At 34.7% G+C, this 20,788-nt stretch overlaps 1 protein-coding gene across 9 annotated transcripts in view; it reads right to left on the bottom strand.

The window, feature by feature from the left end:
* ZNF638 (zinc finger protein 638) overlaps nt 1-20,788 on the bottom strand; it is a 102,969-nt gene that overhangs the window by 43,946 nt on the left and 38,235 nt on the right. For 5 of the 9 annotated variants that reach the window (XM_079111397.1, XM_079111400.1, XM_079111398.1 and 2 more), the window contains exons 2-4: nt 7,613-9,128; nt 4,712-4,762; nt 3,016-3,077 (exon numbers count right to left, since the gene is read on the bottom strand). In XM_079111397.1, the coding sequence (XP_078967523.1) occupies nt 3,016-3,077; nt 4,712-4,762; nt 7,613-9,128 (1,629 nt within the window). Of the gene's footprint in view, nt 1-3,015; nt 3,078-4,711; nt 4,763-7,612; nt 9,129-20,600; nt 20,739-20,788 lie in introns of those variants that run through there. The other 4 variants (XM_079111399.1, XM_079111405.1, XM_079111401.1 and 1 more) reach the window with 2 other exon arrangements.

Genomic DNA, 20,788 nt, shown 5'->3' with positions numbered 1-20,788 from the left:
ACATTCACTTTAGAGAACTCTCTGGGATACCATGCTTATCATACTCTACATGACTCTCACAGAATACAACATGAACAATGTCCTTTTAAGTTGTACCAAGGGGCACAACTTGGAGATGGTACAACTTGGAGATATACATCTATAAAAAGGAATCAGGAAAGAATACACAGAAAGGTGGTTTGGGAACAGCACTTAAAAAAGTCTACCAACAGTATGGATTAGGTTTGATTTCACATACTAGCAATACATAAATGAATAACTGGAGGCAAAACATAGGTGTTCTATTCCACCAACTCATCAGCTACAGCATAGGAATGATGAAAAGAAATTAAAAAGGACAAAACCTGGAAAAGCTACCTCAGGGAGAGACAAATTATGAAGGGCCCTGAAATCAAGTAATGAGGTTGTACGCACACAAAAAAAGGACTAGAGACTCACAAACATTTCTAAAGCAAGAAGAACAAAGGAATGTTTTCAAAACATGAATATCTAAAATTAGGCAATAAGATGAGAACTGAAATGTTTAGAAATGAGACATGCAAAAGTCTCTACAGTCTTGAGAGTGAGATTAACACAGGATGGACATAAAAATAGGACGGTTGAGAACAAAATCTACGCACACAGAAAGAAAAAGTAAGGAAGCTCACAAAAGCCATCTTCACTCTCAACTTTTCTTTCTTTCGTTCTTTTTTGTGGTTGTACTGGGGATTTAAGAGATTTAACCAGGGCACTCTACCACTAAGCTATACCTCCAGTCCTTTGTATTTTATTTTGAGACAGGGTCTCACTAAGTTGCCCAAGCTGGCCTTGAACTTGTGACTTTCCTGCCTTGGCCTCCTAAGTTGCTGGGATTACAGGTGTGTGCAAACAGCTCACCCTCAACTTTTCTAGAGAATCTGGACACTAACAGGGAGCTGGACATAGTAATTAAATTAAGTCACTAATATTCAAGAACACAATTTCAGTAGTAAGACAAAAGCCAGGTAAGGAAATGGAGGTATAGCAGATTGTTTCAGTAAGTCACCTAGCAGGAAAAAAAAAAAAAGTCAGGTCAAAACTTTTAAAAGGTAAAGTAATTTTTATTTGTTGCTATTTGCCTCAGGTATTATTAATGAGTTAACAACAATTCTCAACTCCCTGTCCTCTTGCCTGCTTCCACTACAAAAACAAAAGCAGTGTAATATTTGCTCTCTCAGCTTACCCAGAAGATAGACAGTGATAGGTTCTAGTCAAAGAAACATAGGTGCAAAATGACAGCGAATTCTGAGAAAACTTCTGCCCCCTACTTCTTGCAGCAACATGAGAGAAACTATGAGGTGAGAAACTATGAGGACAAAAAGTTAACTTTAATCCAATCTAGTGTTAATAATTTCCAATACATAGATAATTGTTTTATCTATCCCCACACTTCATTATTCTGTACCTTTCAAGAAGACAATTTCTAGTCTTAGACTACAAACCTTTGTAATCGAACAAAACTAGATTTAAATGCAGGTGCTGTCACTTAATGGCTATGTAACTTAAAAGTCAGTTACTTGATATGTGCAATCCTTAGTTTTCTCAAATGTTGAAATATAAGCTGGTCGACAATACATAAAAATTATTATTAAATTTCAAGAACTCTCCAGTTTATGGTTCACAAGAGCTAGAGAACTATTATTCAAGAGTTAGGAATAGGGCTGGGGTTGTAGCTCAGTGGTAGAGTGCTTGCCTAGCATGTGTGAGGCACTGGGTTCAATCCTTAGTACCACATAAAAACAAATAGTTATTGTGTCATCTGCAACTGAGGAGAAAAAAAAAAAAAAGTCAAGTAACACTGTTTTAGACCTTTACTAGCTTGCCAAGTAAAACAAAAGCTCTCATCTCCACAGCCCAAAGCAAAAAAGATAAAACATAATATACTGTAAGTAGAGTTTGGATCACCCAATATACTGCCTAATTAGTTTAAAAAAAAAAAAAAAAAAAAGTTTTAAGAGCAGGATACTCCTAATAAAGGTAAAATAACATAATAGTTAAAAGCAAGAAGTTAACCAACATCTATGTTCCAATGTGATGCAATAAATACATCACCTATGAAGCATCTGTGGCATAACTGTTCAACCTAAATTTAATGATCAGGAAACAGAATGTGAAACATCCCACAAGACAATGTTCCTGAACTCTTCAAAAAAAGTCAGCACTGGCCAGGCGTAGTGGTGTAATTCCAGCAACTAGGGGTGGGGGTGGAGGTTGCTGAGGTAAGAGGATTCCAAGTATGAGGGCAGTCTCAAACTTAGCAAGATCCTATCTCAAAAATAAATAAATAAATAAAAAGGACTGTGGTTATAGCTCAGTGGTAAAGCAACATTGGGTTTAATATCCAGTATTTAAAAAAAAAAAAGTCAATGTAAAAATACTCTCCAAAGGGAAAAAGAAAGGAAGGAAAGAAAAGAAAAAGGAAAAAGAAAGTTGGGAAAGGCACATAGAGAATATTATTATAGTTGTTTTCACCTCAATACCTAGTAGGGGAAATCTTCAGAGGTACATTGCCTTAAAGAAGGAAAAAGTAGAATGGAACTAATGTTCATTCCTTACTTAAGATTTATTTGGAAAAACATGTTCTGAGAGAGATTAAGGAACTGGAAATTAAATACTGATAATATGGCTTGGGTTAGTTTTTATTTACTTAACCCTTGATAAAGGGGGGAGATAATAGAAGGGAATGATATTTGCTCTGAAATAAACCATTCAGGGAAGGCAAGCCAGCAAAGTAGAAAAGAAAAAAAAAAAAAAAAAAAAAAAAAAAAAAACAACCTAATGGGAATTAAGTTAGGAAGGCGTTGAGTCAGAGGAAAGGATAATACTGAATTCTCTCCTTTTAGAAAAATATTAAATATACTGCTATAAAATTTTAATAGGCAATAGTCTTTCAACTTTTTGTTTTACAAAGTATCATACTAAAGGTACTTAACAGTCATGTCTGAACATAAATATTTTTGCAAATTCACCACCTATAAAAGAGAAAAATGTTCTTACTGTTGACGCAACTGTCGACAGCTCTCAATATGAGTAGATGTGTTTTGATGCTGAATCCAATCCTATTGTAAAAGGAAAAAAGTGCTGAAATTAGAATATTCCTTGTGTTGACCAATGAATTAAATTTATTTTTTAAATGATAAAGGATTTTAAAACAAATCTAATTATAAATAGCATTTGGCCACTCAATATATTCACAAACAAAATTTAAAGGTGTCCAAATGCACTTAAAACACCATACCTCATTGATCCCATTTAAAAATGTTTTAGTATTAAAAAAAAAATTTTTTTTAAATTATACCCATGGATGTTCATTTTGAAATCAATATGTATTTAAACTTGGAGAAAATAAAAGCACAAATCATAAAATAACTTATTTAAAGTATAAAAAACATTTCAGAGAACACCAAAAACTATAAATAAGGTGCAAGTGGTTATCTATGAAACAACATCTTCAAATTATAGTAGCTCAATGATTTATACCTCATGCTAACATCATCAACAACCAAATACTACTACCTCATAGGTCAGTACCATTCTAAACAAGGTATTCACTATATAGGGAAATAAGATTAGTGAAAATATGAAAAACTGCTACTGATCAAATCTAATTTATTTTCAAGATTTAAAGGAAAGTGACACCATTTTAAAGACACAATATCCCTTACATGTTGAGCTTTACAATTAACAAAATCCTTTCTTATACATTATGTCATTTACAAATAAATCTGCCCATAATTACAATCTATAACCACAAATAGCTCCTGGAAGATACATCTGATTTTAAAACAAAAACAAAAACCAATACAGTTTTTAAAGATACAGTCTCCAAAGTGAAACAGTTAAAAGCAACAGGTATATTACTCAATGTTTATTGTTCTTCCAGCATTTGGAAAGGCAAAAAAAAAAAAAAAAAAAAAAAAAAAAAAACTTAATAAACAGTTTTGTATTTTACAACTTCCCTTGAGGAAAATCTTGTTTCCATTTCAAAAACATTTTAGTTTAGGTCATTCCCAAAAGACAAGCTAGAGGTTTTCCATAGTTAAAACGAAATTTGACACTAATTTTGGATTCTGCCTTGGCAAGAAATAATCTGAAATACTCAGCAACAAGTTATGACAAAATCTGAACTGTTTTATTAAGCCCCAAGGCTTGATTGTGGGCTGCAAAAAAGAAATGTTTGCATATCCTCCTCAGTAACACAAACAAAAAGCTAAAAGAGATTAGCAGTTAAGATTCTCTAATATAACACTAAACCCACATCTTTGATATTAACTGTACATTGTTTACACCAAACAGACACACTGGCAGTCACAGAATTTGGCTTGGTTTATTTGGACCATAAAGTATTTTATTTGAATAATTTACCAACACTTATAAATTCAGAGATTTTCATTCCCAAATCCAATTTCCAGCTTTTCTTAAAGAAATATTAATACTGAAATACATATTCTCATAGCAACTATCAGCTGAAGGTGACAGCTGCCCTATTTAAGACATGTGCTCTTCAATACGCACACATACACACACACTGCTGTTTTAACAGGCTTATTTCATCCACTGATATTACTTGCTTAAAGTTCAGTAAATATACCTATATCACCCCAGTTTCTAGATTCCCTAGTAATAATACCCAGATCAGATAACTGGTTCAAAAGCAACACTGCCTCTCCAGGGAAAAAGGGATAATACCTACCAAAGCAGAAAATGCTGCAAGGACTGTAGACTGGGCAGGATCAGAATGGAACTGTAAAATACAGACCCTTATCAACACTTGCTCTCTAACCTCCAACTACCTTGAAAAATTCATAGGTTGATCAATACTTTCTTGAACCAAATTATTTCAGTCAGAAAGACAAATTTCTAAACCAAGGAAAGCCCCTCTTAAACCCAACCCATAATTTAAAAAGGAAACATTTCACAATCTACTGTTGCATTCTCAAAGTACAGCTTCAGGCTATAGTTTAAAAAACTCAAGGATGGGGAGGAAAGTATTGTCGGATTTACTCAGCAGGAAAAAGCTTGCAGTTGGTAATTCACATTTATTGGCTATATATTTATAATGTCATATATATGCACATTTATGAGGCAGTAAAATACATCAGAGAAACAAGAGAGGTAATTTCATCACCTAAATTCATGTTCGCATACTATCATTTGGCCATTCAGATATGGAATTCACTACTTAGATGAGCTTCAATTTGTTGTGCTGTTTAAAAAGTTGTGTTTTTTCTTTTAAAAGGCACTCTATAAACTCTAATGATCACTAAGTGATTTTCTCTCCTCTTAAATTTTTATCTTTTAAACCCAGGCTTCTACCATTTCACAATTGAATAACAAGGGAACCCTCCAAATACATGTCCTACCCCTCATTCCCACTTCTACATTTCCATTCACCTGCTCACTTCAATCAGATCTCCCTAAAACACTTCCAACATGTCAATTCACATATTGAGAAACTTAACTAGCTTCCTAATGCTAAACTCAAATCTAAACTCCACAGGCTAGCTTTTCAAGGCCCTTTCTACTTATTTCTAGCATGTTCATCACTTTCCCAATTGCCACCTGCTACAAGACAATCAATGTAGTCTTCTCTCAGACCTTTGCCTCTCCACATGTTGTTGATCCCATCTGGAATGTCATCTCTCCTCCCTTTCAGACAGATGTATCTCAAGCCTACTCATCATTCCAGACCCATCTTTGAACTACTCCATGAAGTCCTCATTCTCAAGTCATTCTAATACAGAAAAGTACATTTAGTAACTGTGAGTCCATTAGTCTTCAAAAAAGTCTTTTGATGCCAAGAAGTGTATTTTATACTTTTTAATTACATGCTGTTAGACACACAATAGGTATTGGTCAATTGATAATGCTGGCCTGATTGAGACAAATCTGAACTCAAGATAGAAATATTAAGTATCTTTCCGCTCCATCATACAAAAACAAGTTAAATGAATCATGAAACCTTTTTTTGCTGTTCCTAATTTTTTAAGTCGTTGGATGCATAATTTTTCTCCTCAGTGCAACTGTATGAACTGTTTAAAACATCAAAATTTAATATTGCTCATTTCTGCCCCAGCACCTAATACAAAATAATGTATAAAACTGGTATCAATAAATATATATTGAAAAAGTATATACCTTTTCCACTCTACAGAACAAAATGTAAAACTTCAATTTCTTTATGTGAAGAAATATTTTCTTCAATTCAACATTACTAATTAAAATTTCAAATCAAATGGAAAAATTATGCGGTATGCCCACATAAAGCAATACAGAGAGCTTCTAACACTCAATTCAGTACTTAGGCCAGGGCCACTGATAAATTAAACAAAGCACTGTGAATTATTCTGAGGTTTTTCAACGTAAAGACTGTTATCACTTTTGATGGAGTTTGACAACAATTTACTATTTTATTAGAGTTCAATAATTCTGGTTAACATAGATAGAATGTTGTTTTTTCCTTTTTCTCTCCTCCTGGATACTGGGATTGAACTAAAGGCCTTGTGCATGTTGAGCAAATGCTCCACCACTGAGCTACACTCCCAGCCCAAAATGTTGGCTTGTTTTGCTGAAGTGAACCTTCAGACAAGAACAACAGATCTAGGTATCAGATTGTTGAGTGGATAAATGAGCAAAAAAGGGCATCAAAAGAAGGAGAAAAACACAAGATAATTAACACCTTCAGATTTTTAACCCTCTCAAAGTACACACCAATTTAAAGCTAAGCCCTTGAACCAGTTTCTTCCTATGGGAAACATTTACTGGCAGTTGCCATCTAAATCTGCAAATTACATTAGTAAACAAAAAAACCAGTACTTCTAAACATATAATAAAACTTACTTGGAAATTCCTGCTCAAGTCTACCAATGATTACTATCAAATAATGTAGTCTACATGACCCTCTACATGACACTACTCTTCACCATCTCTGCAAAATACTTCCTTCTAACTATATTAACCACTAAAGTTACCTTAAGCTTATTTTAGAAACATTTTTCTCTCCAAATTTCTACATTTTACTCTTATCTTCTGAGCCCCCAACTGGTCCCATAATAAATGCATCTTGACTCGTTTTGCTACTACATTATTTTATGAAGCCCCTCTCAATACTAAAAATAAATAAATTGTCACTGGTCCATGTAAAAATCAGAATCTGTTTAAATCAACATTAAATGTTTTTAGCCCAAAACAGGTATGTGCAAAGTTATACTGTCTAATCAAAGTATGCAGCACAAATGGATATACCAAATTTTTATATTTTATGCTAATAAATCTTATTTAAACATAATTCATGTGACATCATGTTATAAGTACACAGTTTATGTTATATAAATTTTGTTGTATAAATGGGATGGCTGAAAGTTCAAAATAAATGGACAAACTATGTGATATGCCCAGTCACAGGTACGAAGAACATTCAATTCAGTAACTAAGGCCAGCACTACTTAAGATTACAACTAAAAGCACTGATTTTTCCAATCAAAATCAGTTTCTGAATTTCCTTCATGCCTATTAACATCAGCACACATTATCAGAATTTAGAGAAAACTTGGGTGCTGAGCATCATTATACAGTGATCTTTAAAAACACTCACCTTCAAATGACTACATTCTACGTTACACAGAGAACACAAATGTGGAAATATTCTTGGAGATGCTGCATAATAATCATTCATCATAGAAGGAGTTGGAAGTCTCTTCATCTTCTGGACATCAGCATGTGAAAACTTTGGTAGCCATGATGCTTTCACAATCCCAAAGGGAGACTGAATGGGAATGTCAGTCTCTGATTGGTAATTCTTTTTACTTCCTCTTGATCCAACATGTACATTAGATGAATTAATCACAGGTTTATGTGGGATCCGCTCTTGCTGGCTTACAGCTGAAATTAATTCAGATGAAAAAGGTTGCTGGTTCATAGATGGAGGAATCAGAGACTGACTCATTGTCTGGCTAACTGTTTGGCTAATGGATTGGCTGATGGATTTTACAGGTTCAAGGACTGACTGTCCTGAAATGTGTAAGCCTGACATCTTGGTTCCACTTTCAACTGGGAAAAAAGACTGATTATTTGAGGACTCACTGGGGAAGTCCATCTGGCGAAACACATCTTCAACAGGAAACATAGTATTACATATCATATTTGGAGTAGGAACAGAAGCAGAAATGCTCTGCTGTGACCGAAATTCATTCTTGACCTCATCAGTTGGAATTTCAGGATCATAAATACGTACTTCAAGTGGATCTTCTGTGTAGCCGTATTTGCTTGCATGCCCATAATCAATCACATTACTTGAAACTGCTTCACTACCAAGTACTTCTTTATTTCTGTTCTGAGAAGGTAAATTAGGTAATCGGCGCCCCATTTTTCTCATTCTTATATCCCTCAAAATTAATGGCATATTTTCAGGAGTTAGCTGTTCATCAGGATAGCGACTAAGTTCTTCTAGGTCTTCATTAGACAATCCAAAACTTGCTAAGATACTTGAGGCACTCTCTTTTGTATAGCGGCTCTGTACTTTAGGACTCTGCTCTGTAACCTGTGTGATAGAACTTTGTTTCACTCCCACTGATGCAGATATATGAGGCTCATCATCCCACCGGCTACCATGAGGCTTCCCCTTCTTTTGTTGTGCTTCGTGAAAATCCAACTTTTCTTTGGTCAATCTTGGATCAGTTCGGTGTTGAGTTACCTGAACACTCATTCTCTGTGGTCCCATGTTCTGATAAGATTCATGGCCAGCAAATCTGTGTGGGATTCCACGGGCTCTCCCTGCTGGGTAAAATCTTGGAAGACCCATAGATCCAGGCCTCATAAATGGTCCTGGAGGCCTCATCCCAGAAGGGTTAGGTGCTCGTGGCCTTTGAAGTGGAAAGTTTCCTCGAGGATTAAACCTGGGTCTCGACATGGCTACTTTCAAGAATGCCTGATTTAATAAAGTGTAAGGTGGTGTTGAACCATGTGAGGCAACGGCATTCAGCTGCTGAAGCGCCAACTGAGTCTTAATCTGAGCAAAGTGCAAAGGAGATGGGCCCAACAGAAGTGGGTTTGCAATGCCCAGGCTCAAGGAATTCACAAGTGGTGCGAAATTTTCCAAGAAATACACAAAGCTGAAAGTTAAAACACAAATATTAGATCATTTTAACTCAAACTACTTCATGAAGTGGGTTCTACAGCCAGTGTAAAACATTTTGAAATAAAGCCATGAAACCATTCTGCATTTCATATATTTTTAGAGTAAGGGCTTACAAGGATTTAAAATTTTCCCCTGAAACCTTCTCTTTTCTTCTTTCCTAAATCCAGAACACAAACCCCAAACCTCAAGCCAGAGTTCCTGTATGTGTTGCACTGTTTCCTGGGTGCTGTATTTACAGGTTCTTTTAAATAATCTTGAAAAACACAAAGTATTTATTTCATGCTTTAATGCTGAAAAAAGAAGATGAAGGCATTAAAATACTTAGAAATGTGCACATGCTTAATATGTATGAATCATACATATAAACAATGAAAGTAACAATTGTAACCTTCAACTTTTATAAGACCCATTTCTGTAAGACACATTCCTCCTTGGAACCAGCTTTCACATCTAATAAAATTCTACACAGCAATTAAACTGCTATTAAACAGTGTCTTGTGGTAAAACTTTGATGTCAGTAACTTGACTAGAGTCTAACAAAGCAGATGCAACAGCATGAAACTGGTTATAATATACCAAATACTATGTAACAAAACCAGTCACCCTTTTCTTGAATTCCCTCAATAGTGAGAGTTTAGATATTTTAGTAATAACAATGATAAACTTTATAGAGTATTGTCCATGTGTCAGTTACAGTTCTAAGCACATTATGTAGATTGTCAGTTCTCACACGCCCTAAAATATGTACAGTTTTACAGCGGACACTAAGACGCAGAGAAGTTAAGAACACAGATAAGTGCCTATGTCCACATATGCATTCAAGATAATTTAACCCATAATCCAGGCTCTTAATTAATTAATCCAGGCTAACAGATGTGAGCAAGACAATATTGCAATCCCCAGCATGTATTAGTTAAAACTGGTTGCTGACCAGCCCGTTAGAAGTACTATACTACTGGCCAGACACAGTGGCGCAGGCCTGTAATCCCAGAGGCTCAGGAGGCTGAGGCAGGAGAATACTCAGTTCAAAGTTAGCCTCAGCAAAAGCGAGGCGCTAAGTAACACAGTGAGACCCTTTCTCTAAACAAAATACAGAACTGGACTGGGGAATGTGGCTCAATGGTCAAGTATCCCTGAGTTCAATCCCCGGTACCCAGGGAGAGGGGAAAAAAAAAAAAAAAAAAAAAAAAAAAAAAGTAGTAGTATACTACTACTGCTTCTGAGAGAAAAAGTACTTTAATTATTCAGGACCAAGGTCAGCAGCCACATACCTTGCCTTCCCTCTTCCAGTTTCTTGTTTGTTGTTGCTGTTTAAAGCATGCATTACACCTGGGCTATCCATCAATTCCATACTTGAACACCCAAAGTGCACTGTGAAGTCTTGAGGCATCTATGTCTACCAATGGGAATCCATACTGTGGATCCTATTTACTGATCACTGCTTTAAGGTTTAAGCTACTATTTCACTCATTACTATATGTACCTTTTTCTTTATACACAATGTTAAGTAAGTAAACTACCATTATGTACTTTATACACAATGTCAGTAAAATGCTTAACTCATCTGGAAAATTCTCCCTTCCAACCATGTTACAAGCTGCCAACACATTTAATCTTTGCAACAGTACATTTTTACCACATAGCTCTTGTTCAAAAACCCAAGAGTTTTTCTTTCTCATTCACAGCTTTATTTAAGGTCCAACCAATCTTATCAATCTCTATCTTCTTAATTTACCAGATACTTACTACATTTAGACCTTTGCCCCTATTCTTTTCCCATATCCCTATCAAAACAAACAGCATGACCTTACCCTGGATACTGATTTGACTTTACCCATCCTTCAAGGTCGGTATCCATTTAAACTTTCACTGACCACCAATGCCAAGTGAGTCTTTCAACCTTTCTCAATTATTGCTGCTACCATTTTTTGACTCATATCTTTTACTATGTAGTATTTTTGTACTCATATGCATGATCTCTTCCAACAATCTAGTATCAACTAAAACTGTATGTTCATTCTTAAGACTTATTTCCCAAGCATATAAACCCCATTTCTATTCACAAGACCCTTAAATATTTGTTAAACTATCTGAACTATCGCCTCCAAAGTCCTCATTATTTAGATTATTAATTTTCAAGTTAGAGTAAAACACTAAAATAAGACAAAAATCACATAAGCTTCAAATTCACCAGATATAAGTAGACAAAGCTTATTGAACACTGATACCCAAATTCACTATAAACAATCTTTCACTAACAAAATCCAGGTGTGTTTTTAAGCAATCCAAATCATATGAAACTGTGTCTACCTTCTAGATAATAAAATTACTTCTAAGAACAATTTTGTCTCAATCCTTAAAAACAATGATGGCTTAGGAAAGCAGTTCTGTCATCTAGTTACTTTTTGCACAATGTTCTACACTTGAAGACTCCTCTTAGAACTTCAAGACCACAAGCCCTTCTAAATATTGTTTCTCCTCCAAAATAAAACACAAATGGCACAGATATCAATTATAGTCATCTAATTACTATATGTAATCATGAACAAATAGAACAAATACCAGTAACTATACTTTTTGTTCCTTAAAAGCAAAAACCTATCTATGTACTTTCTAGATGATAAAAGTTATACATTTAGAGAATTAATTAAGAGAACAGTCTTTTATATTTACAAACTCTTCTGTAGAAACCTGATTAAGAATTAGGCCATGCCACAACAAAGAAAATAACTCCTCTGCCTTTTAAGAATGATACTGATAAAATATGAAAACAATGTGACAAGAAACAGGAACCAAAGACAATATATTTGTCATTAACACCTGAAAACAACCAAACTAAGACAAGACATTTAACTCCAGGAGGTCTAGTCCTAAAGAGGTTTGTTCACCCAGAGGAATTTATAGATAAGATAGCCAACTTAAAAAATCATTAAACTAATGTGGAAAAACTAAGTTGAGATCTAAGCTACTGATTAAGTCCTTTGCAAACAACTGCAATTAAACAGTATTAATCTTTTAAAACTTTTATTTCTATAATATTATATATGCTTATTATAGAAAAGTAAAAAGTAACAAAATCTTTCAATAAAACCCAAAGCTTGTCACAGTGGCATCTGCCTGTAGTGCCAGCTACATAGGAGATTAAGGCAGGTACATAATGAGCCCAGGAATTTGAAGCCAGCCTGGGCAATACAGAAAGACTCCCTTTCAAAAATAAATAAATAAAAGCTTCACCCAGAGGAAACTAATAATTCTGGTAGAGTTTCTTCTAATTTTGTGTATGTATATACACATGATAGAGAAGAGTTTAAGAAGAGTTTATACCAAACATGATTTTACAACTCAGAAATATGCTGTTTTCTTTCTTATTTTGTGGTGCTTGGATCAAACCCAGGAATTGGAACATGCTAAGCAAGTGCTTTACTACTGAGCTATACATCCCCAGCCTGTTATTTTTAATTGACATTTTATTTTCCTATATTATTTTTCAAAAATGGGATTTTTAATGATCACAAAAAATTTATTTTGACAAGTAGTTTAAAACTCTTCAAGAACTCTCTTTTAACAAAAACATACCACTCTAAAATAAGAATTCAATATGTCAATCATAAAAATTCTTTTAGAACCATGTAGCAGAAACTGAGTTCTTGAGGCAAGCATAAAGAAATGTTCTTACAGATTAAAAAAGATATCACCATTAAATCCCATGAGGAATTTCTGAAATTTCTACTACTATGTACAATCAACAACTGCCTATAATTTTAATAGTGTCTTTCAGAGAGAAGAGAGCCCTTAAATTTTCAGTGGTATCAACAGACCTAAAAATCTTTTAGAATACACAAAGCATCATCAAAAATTAGCCAGATCATGATGGCTCCACTGGACTTATAATAAAAAAGATTTATATAAAATGTCACACTTGAACTTTGTAGCACTTCATGGTTTAAAAACACTTTACTACCCATTATCTTGTTTGAACTTCATAACCAAGAGCAAAGGAATCCCAGTGTTAACTGTACAGAGTAAGTGAAGCCTTACAACACAACAGAACCTACATCTCTCCTCGGTGTTCTTTTCATGCTATATTCCAGGTATCTGAAATATAAATTTATTCTATAGCTTCCTTTTTTTCTAATTAACAAAAAAGTAATATATGTTCTTTACCCTTACCAAAAAAAAAAAAAAGTGGGGGGAACCACCCCTTATGACACACAGAAAAGAATGAAAAGTTTTCTACCAATTTACCATAAAGGAAAGAATATCATTTTAACATTATTTTTTCTAGGTATATACCCACATACCTCATTTGATGCTGCTTGGCTAGAGCACTATCTCAGAATATTACAAATTTATTTTGGCACTGAAGAGTTCAGTTATTACAATTGTTAGTTAATACAAGAGTCCAGTTGTTCATTCTGTGCTTTCCTCAGTCTAACTACACTCGATCTCTAATCTCCCTTACCATGTAGAGCTATACCCACTCAGTCAACTCTTCTATTATTTTGTTCACTCATGTGTCACAAAAGATATACATGCCATAATGTTGAAGGTTCCAAGACTCTGAATAGAGAATATTATGTTGCATGCTAAAATGCTAAAACGTGGTACTTTCAAGGAAGCAGTAAAAGAAAGCAAAAACAATTAGAAACATAACTTGGCAACAGGAAGGGCATCACAAACTGCACTGCTACCTGAAAGGATGTATAAACATCATGACTTCAAATGTGAAGAACAATGGAAGATTCATTGTCAAAGCACAATTCTAAGAACAGATCAGACTGAAAATCAGGCACTAACTCCATATATCAATAATTTAATATTGTTTTATTTCCAGGAAAATGACTTTTTGATAAATGAGCTATTACATACACCTTTTTATGTTTTAGGAGCATGTACACTGCATACATAAACAGGTCTCTAGAGTACAAATATTTTCATCATAAATGATGCTCCCCTGAGTGTGTATATGCATTGGCGATCCTACCTTGACTCCCCTAAAAAGCACAATGGATTATTTGAAAAGAAACCACCTGATTCAAGTTGAAATAAAGAATCTCTCCTAGGATTACTGTTTTTACTAGAAATGAAAATGTGGTAGATGTTTATAAAACTCAAAATGCTTCTGACAACCATATTCACTGCCTCAGAAAGTACAAGCACTGCAAAAAAATAAAGACTTGTAACAAAGGCAAATAGGACCAAGAAGTAAATAGAATAGTGAAGGCATTTAACACCCAGTTCCAACTGATTAAGGCCTAATCACATCCTTGCCTTCCCTGACATTTGGTTACTTGCTTCTTTCAGGGATGGCATAAGCCAAAAATATTCCCATTCAGCTTTAAGTAGGTTCAAAAATCATCAAGTAAACCTAACTAAGGTACCTGACTGAAAGCCTTAAAATAGCAAAAGACTTAAAGTCTTTACAAAATACAAAAGAACATATATATTTGTCAAAAAAGGGAAATAAAATATACACATAACTTCTTATAGTTACAAAATAAAACACAAAAAGAATAGTACAGAAAACAATGAAGTGGGTTACTTTTAAGAGGTAATGGACAGTAAGGACTCATTTACTTAATGATATTTCATGGAGTAAATCCTGGAGGGTAAAGGGTACCGGTAATTGAACCCAGGGGTGCTTTACAACTGAGCTACATTCTTGGTCCTTTTTAATTTCAGACAGGGTCTAGCCAAGTTGCTTAAGGCCTTGCTAAATTGCTGAGGCTGGCCTCAAACTTGCAATCCTCCTACCTCAAAGCCCTGCCACCCCACAAAGTACCAAAAGCTGGGATCACAGGTGCATGACACTATGACCAGCCCCAGAATACATCTTATGTTGGGTTTTCTGTTTGTTTTGTACCTCACACACCCAAGGCAAGCCCTCTGTACAACTGAATTAGTTAGCTTTTATTATGTAGTTTTAAACTTGGGAAGTATGTTAACAATCTACATGCTTTAAAATAATATTAAATCAACAAGGTTGGGAAGGGAGGAAAATACCTAAAACTGAAAGCAAACTAATTCAATCATACTCCAAATGAATACCATAACCCACTGAAGAGGAAACAGAAAAATCCAAGTAACTTATAAACCCACTATTCAATTTATATGCCCTTAGTTCTCATGGAGTGGGCAGGGGGGATGAGAACAATTCTTTACTCATTTAGTAGATTTGGGGGTTTTGTTTTTTGTCTCATGTTTTTGGATAGTAATATGGATGAAGTAATGCTAAAACTACTCTAGATTATATCATAGGAATGAGCAAATAAGCAAAAGTTTTTGATGGTGTTGGGAACCAGGCTTCTCAAATGTGGAAGGCAAGACGTACAAATGTGAAGTGGGAGAAAGCAAGAAAGATCTGAATGGTAATGAATTATAAAACACTGAGAAAACCAAGAGTCCCTAAGTCCATATCAATAAATATATCAATGGAGTAGGAGGGAAGGCTCTTATTGAGTGCTGAGTATCCACTAGTAAAACAGCTAGTTGGAAAAGCATTTTTAAACTATCAGTAAAGAATGGCTCAAGCAAGAATCATTAGCAGATGTTACATTCAGAAGGAAATTTTGATGAATGGGACATACGCATGGTCTTAAAATGTCACAGCAAACATGTTAAACAAAACATATATCCAACACAGTATGGCCCAAGAAGTCATACTGTGAAGGGCAGATGGACACCATCCACTTCCAGGTCTGATACCCTGGGGACATACCATCATTTACACAATTTTTCTGCCCAGGGATGCATAATTTGAAACTTGATTAATCAAGAGGAAATATCAGACAAATTCAAAATAAGAAATGTTCTTTAGTTAAAAAGAAGAGCAAAGTAGACTATATACCCCCAAATGTCAACTTCACAAAAGATGCAGGCAGCTAGGGGAATGTTCCAGATTAAAGAAGACTAAAGAGATATATAACAACCAAATGCAGTATCGAATCCTAGACGATCCTGTTCCAGAAGGAGAAAAACTGCTATAATCAACTCTATTGGGTCAAATGACAAAAATCAGAACACAGATTCAGATTTAAGAATTTTATCAATCTTAAATTTACTAAAGTTGTTAACTGTAATATTACAAAACATCTTAGGAAATATACACTAAAGTATTTAGGGATAAAAAAGAACAACATAGGCAACTTACCATCAAATTGTTCAGGTAAAAAGTGTATGTATGTGTGTGTGTGTGTGTGTGTGTGTGTGTGTGTGTGTGTGTGTGCGTGTGCACATGCACCATGCACAGGAAAAGGGAGAAAAGGAATTCGTTCCCTGTCACTCAGAGCTTAAATTCATTTACAAATGGTTAAATGAGCCAACATTTTACGTTCAACATTGGACTTTATGACTTAATTGTACACTAAGTCAAAAAGACTACAAACAAATATGACAAGCAGAAAATTTGCAATATAATAAAGATCAGCAGCCCCAAACACATTTTTTTATTTGGCCCTTCTTTTTCTACATCATGTTCCCTCCCTAACTATTGACTGTTAGTCAGTCCATTACGCAATCTATAATAATCCAATCTTTGGGGAAATTTCCACTGATCCAAAGATACCACCCCTGCTAGGAGGGGAGCCAGTGAATGACTTCATATAAAATTGGGTTTACTCCCATAAGCAAAATTTAACACTTTTAATTCAGATTTAGAGAGATAATATAGCACAACTCTAAGAATCAAGACCTTATATTCAGTGTTTTAATTCTGTTCCTGCTACTTAATATCAATGTGACCCTGAGCACATAGATTAACCCAAGTCTCCATTTCATCATTCAAAAATGCAAATAAAAACAGTATGCACTCAGAATGTTGTCATGCAGATTAAAATTATAACTCCCGACATGCATCTAAACTGATGCTCAAAAAATACTAGGTAAGTAAATAAAATACTTTACTTAAGAAGCAGTTAAGTATCTGCTCCTTTTATTAAGACTGGGTAATTTCTGAAAATGACAATTTATTAGAAATAAAAATAGGAACTAATTGCTTATTTCCACCTTTCTTTCAGTCATTCCTAAATTGAGATCTAGCAATTACTGAGTATACTGTTAAAGTCATATCAAAATTTATGGATTCAGATGATGAAGCAAAGTATTATACATACATACCATTTAATGCATAAAAAGTAAAGTTTTTCTTCAACAAGAAAGAAAATGTAGGAAGGAGGTTTACAAATAGGCCTAAGAGATGTATCAACCAACTGCAACTAATGATTAATTCAGATTCTGACTCCAACAAACTATATATGTACACATGTGTGGCATATGATACACAACTAGGAAATCTGAAAACTGTCTGAATATCTGACTTTTAAAATTATTAACAATTATGTCATCATTAAAAATTGTTAATGGCTATTTTAGATGTGATAAGCAATTTCCCTAAATGTTTTAGAAAAAATTTTAAACCATATATTAATGGACTAATGAGACACAGGACTTTCTTAAAAACAGGGTGAAGGTCTGGGTGCAGTGGCATACACCTGTAATCCTAGTGGCCTGGGAGGTTATGGCAGGAGGATCATGAGTTCAAAGCCAGCCTCAGCCAACTCCATGAGGCCCTAAGCAAATCAGCGAGAACCTGTCTCTAAATAAAATATAAAAAAAAGAGCTGGGATGTGGCTCAGTGGTTAAGCATTCCTGTGTTCAATTCCCAGTACCAAAAAACAAAGGGTGAAGGGTAAGACAAGATTAAACATTAGCTTGTTCATTTTTATTTATTCATTTTTATTTTTTGCAGTGCTGGTGATCAAACGAGGGCATGCTAGGCAAGTGCTCCATCACTGGGCTATACCCCCAGCCCCATACCATTAGCTTGTAATTATTAAAGTTGTGTGATAGGTATATGGGTGAATCATTATGTAATGCTACTAATTCATATGTTTAAAATTTTCCATAATAAAATATTTAAAAAAATTTTTTTAAATGTTAAAGTACAACTCAAAAGAAAGTTGGCAACTTTCAGCAGAAACAATAGAAAAATTAGTTACAAATTTATAACTATACAAGTAGGGAGCTTATAGGCAAATATTTATGTTATTAAAGTTAGACTATGGAAATAAGTCAAGTGAAAAGTATAAAAACAATACAGAATTGGTACAATAAATAGATTTTGGTCTTTAAAGGGTTCAAAAGAGTTGAAAAAAATGTCCAAAATATATGTAACCCCAAGATAACTACCAAGACAATATATGCACCTTAAAGCTGTCTCTCCTGTGCTCCCTGAACTTTCTTCTTTCCATTCCAAAACACTTTTATTCTTGATCCTTACTGATCATTACTATAGTTGTGGGTTTTATTTCTACACCTCACTTTCTCCTCACCATTCTTTCTATTATTCTTGTTTTCCATATACTTATCTTCCTTCCACTTTCAGCCACAAAATTCAGAGGAAACAAAGTTGAAGCAATGAAAGAGTAAATAAGTTGGATACAAACGGTGGGCTTATTAGCTTTAGCTACAAACAGATACTTGCAATGTGGAGAATCTCTAAACCACCAAATTTCAACATTCATTAGCTCTGTTACCTTGCAAAACAGCCCAAACTGTATTACTAGGTTCCTATACAAGAAACACTATTTCTTAGTATGTAGAACATTTAAGATTCTGAACAGATTTATTCAAACCTTGTTCAATATACATTAAGGCACAGTGGAAAGGGAATAGAGTCCTGGCTCTAGCAACTACTAGCTGAGTTCATTCACTCAACTTCTGCATATCCAAAACATACCAGCCATTCAAACAGACACAAAGACTAATGCAATCATGTAAATACATTATTACGGTATATTTTGATAAGTGCAAGAGAAGCATGTATAAAGTTTATGGAAGCCCAAAATATTTCAATGAAAGATGATCTTTGAATTCCAAAATTCTATTAATGAATCTAAATTCACTGGGCTTGGTGGCACATGCCTGTAAGACCAGTAGCTCAAGAGGATGGCGAATTCAAAGTCAGCTTCAGCAGAGGTGCTAAGCAATTCAGTGAGACAGTTTCTAAATAAAATACAAAATAGGGCTGGGGATGTGCTCAGTGGTCAAGTGCCCCAGAATTCAATCTCCACTACCCACCCCCCCAAAAATGGAATCTAAATTCTTTCAAGCTTCTTCTTTTTAATTAAAAAGCAGTATTCCCAGGCTATAATTTTCTGTCAAAAAATGTTGCCTAAGAACTTTAAAATCTGAATTTAAAATAACATTTATTAAGAGACTAGTATGTATCAAGGGATAGGAGCTTTTCATATTCTGTCTTAAAAGTAACAAAAAAAAAAATCTCAAGCAGAAAGCAGTATCACCATTTTACATATAAAGAAACAAAAGTTCATAAAGACTAAAATAACTTGTCCCAAGTCACACACATTTAAGAGGAAAATAGGAATCTGAATTCAGATCTTCAAAGTCTATTCTTTCCATTAAACTGACTCTCATTTTCTTCCCTTACATAAAAACAAAACTTTTAGAGATTGCCTTAAGAGTACCAAAAAGAACCTTTTAAGACAGACATAGAGTGACAACTGATTATGAGAACCTTTTAAACATTAGTGTCTACCATACAGTCCTCAGTAACAAAAGACAAAGAAAAAAATTATAAATTTAAATATAATCAATATGTAAGGTAACAGATATGTGTGTCAAATATTTTCTGAAAACCCATTAATAAAAAACAAATTGGACTTTGTGATTTCTTCCAACTGTTTTATCTTTACCCCTATTTGGTCCAAGGAAGGAATGGCCCAGCACATTTTAGTGTATTAACATGATGGATTCCACATAATTAAAGTACATATTACAGAATATAGGGACACAAAATAAAGCGTATGTGAAACGCTGTCAAATAAATTTCATAAAAAAGAATACAACCTAAGCCCACTAAATCTAGAATGTCAAACCGTTAACATTTAAAGCAATCTTGAAGTAATGTACCATGCAAGTTTGTTTTTCCTGTAAACGTCCTTAAATTCATCTGTATTTTGTAAATTTCTTTTTCCTGGTTATTTTAAGTTGCTAATCTGAACCAACAAATGCAACATCCCTGAAAAATAAATTAACCCTTTACAACATATGACGAAAAAGAGATTTGGGGGGGGGGGGGGTGGTAACATAATTCCAAAGCTGGTTAGGAAAAGAATTTGAATCATATAAGCCGGTGACAATTTTTCTTCAGAACTCCTTCACATTCGTGGTATTTCCTCCCCCGGATTCCAAATTTCGCCTAAAGGCAAATTTTAAGGTTAAGAAAAATTAGCTTGAGGCTGCCCTCATTGTCTAGCTTAATTAAAAATTTTGCAATATTGTTAAGTCTCCCTCCTACACAGTTACCGCCAACAACAAAAGATGTTTCAAACGTCCTCAAGGATTAGAGCATGGGGTATATACATCTTCCCTCTTGAACAGATCGCCCCCTCCCAAGCCAGGAATCACATAAAAACAAATCACTGACGTTCTGCATTCCCGACTGCTCCGAGAAACGTGGACCTCAGCATCACCGCCATTTACGAGCCCTCCGTATCCCACACAGAGGTGACGTTCTCCCCGCTTGCTTCCACGCCCGCACAAGGAACACCGGCCCGCACCAGGCGCTGGGGCGCATCGCTCCCCTCCACCCCAACTCCCCCGACCCCAAACGCA

The sequence above is a fragment of the Sciurus vulgaris genome (genome assembly GCF_902686455.1).
Source record: "Sciurus vulgaris genome assembly, chromosome: 14".
In the NCBI taxonomy this organism is placed as follows: Eukaryota; Metazoa; Chordata; class Mammalia; order Rodentia; family Sciuridae; genus Sciurus; species Sciurus vulgaris.
This window is presented reverse-complemented; position numbering and strand designations above follow the sequence as displayed.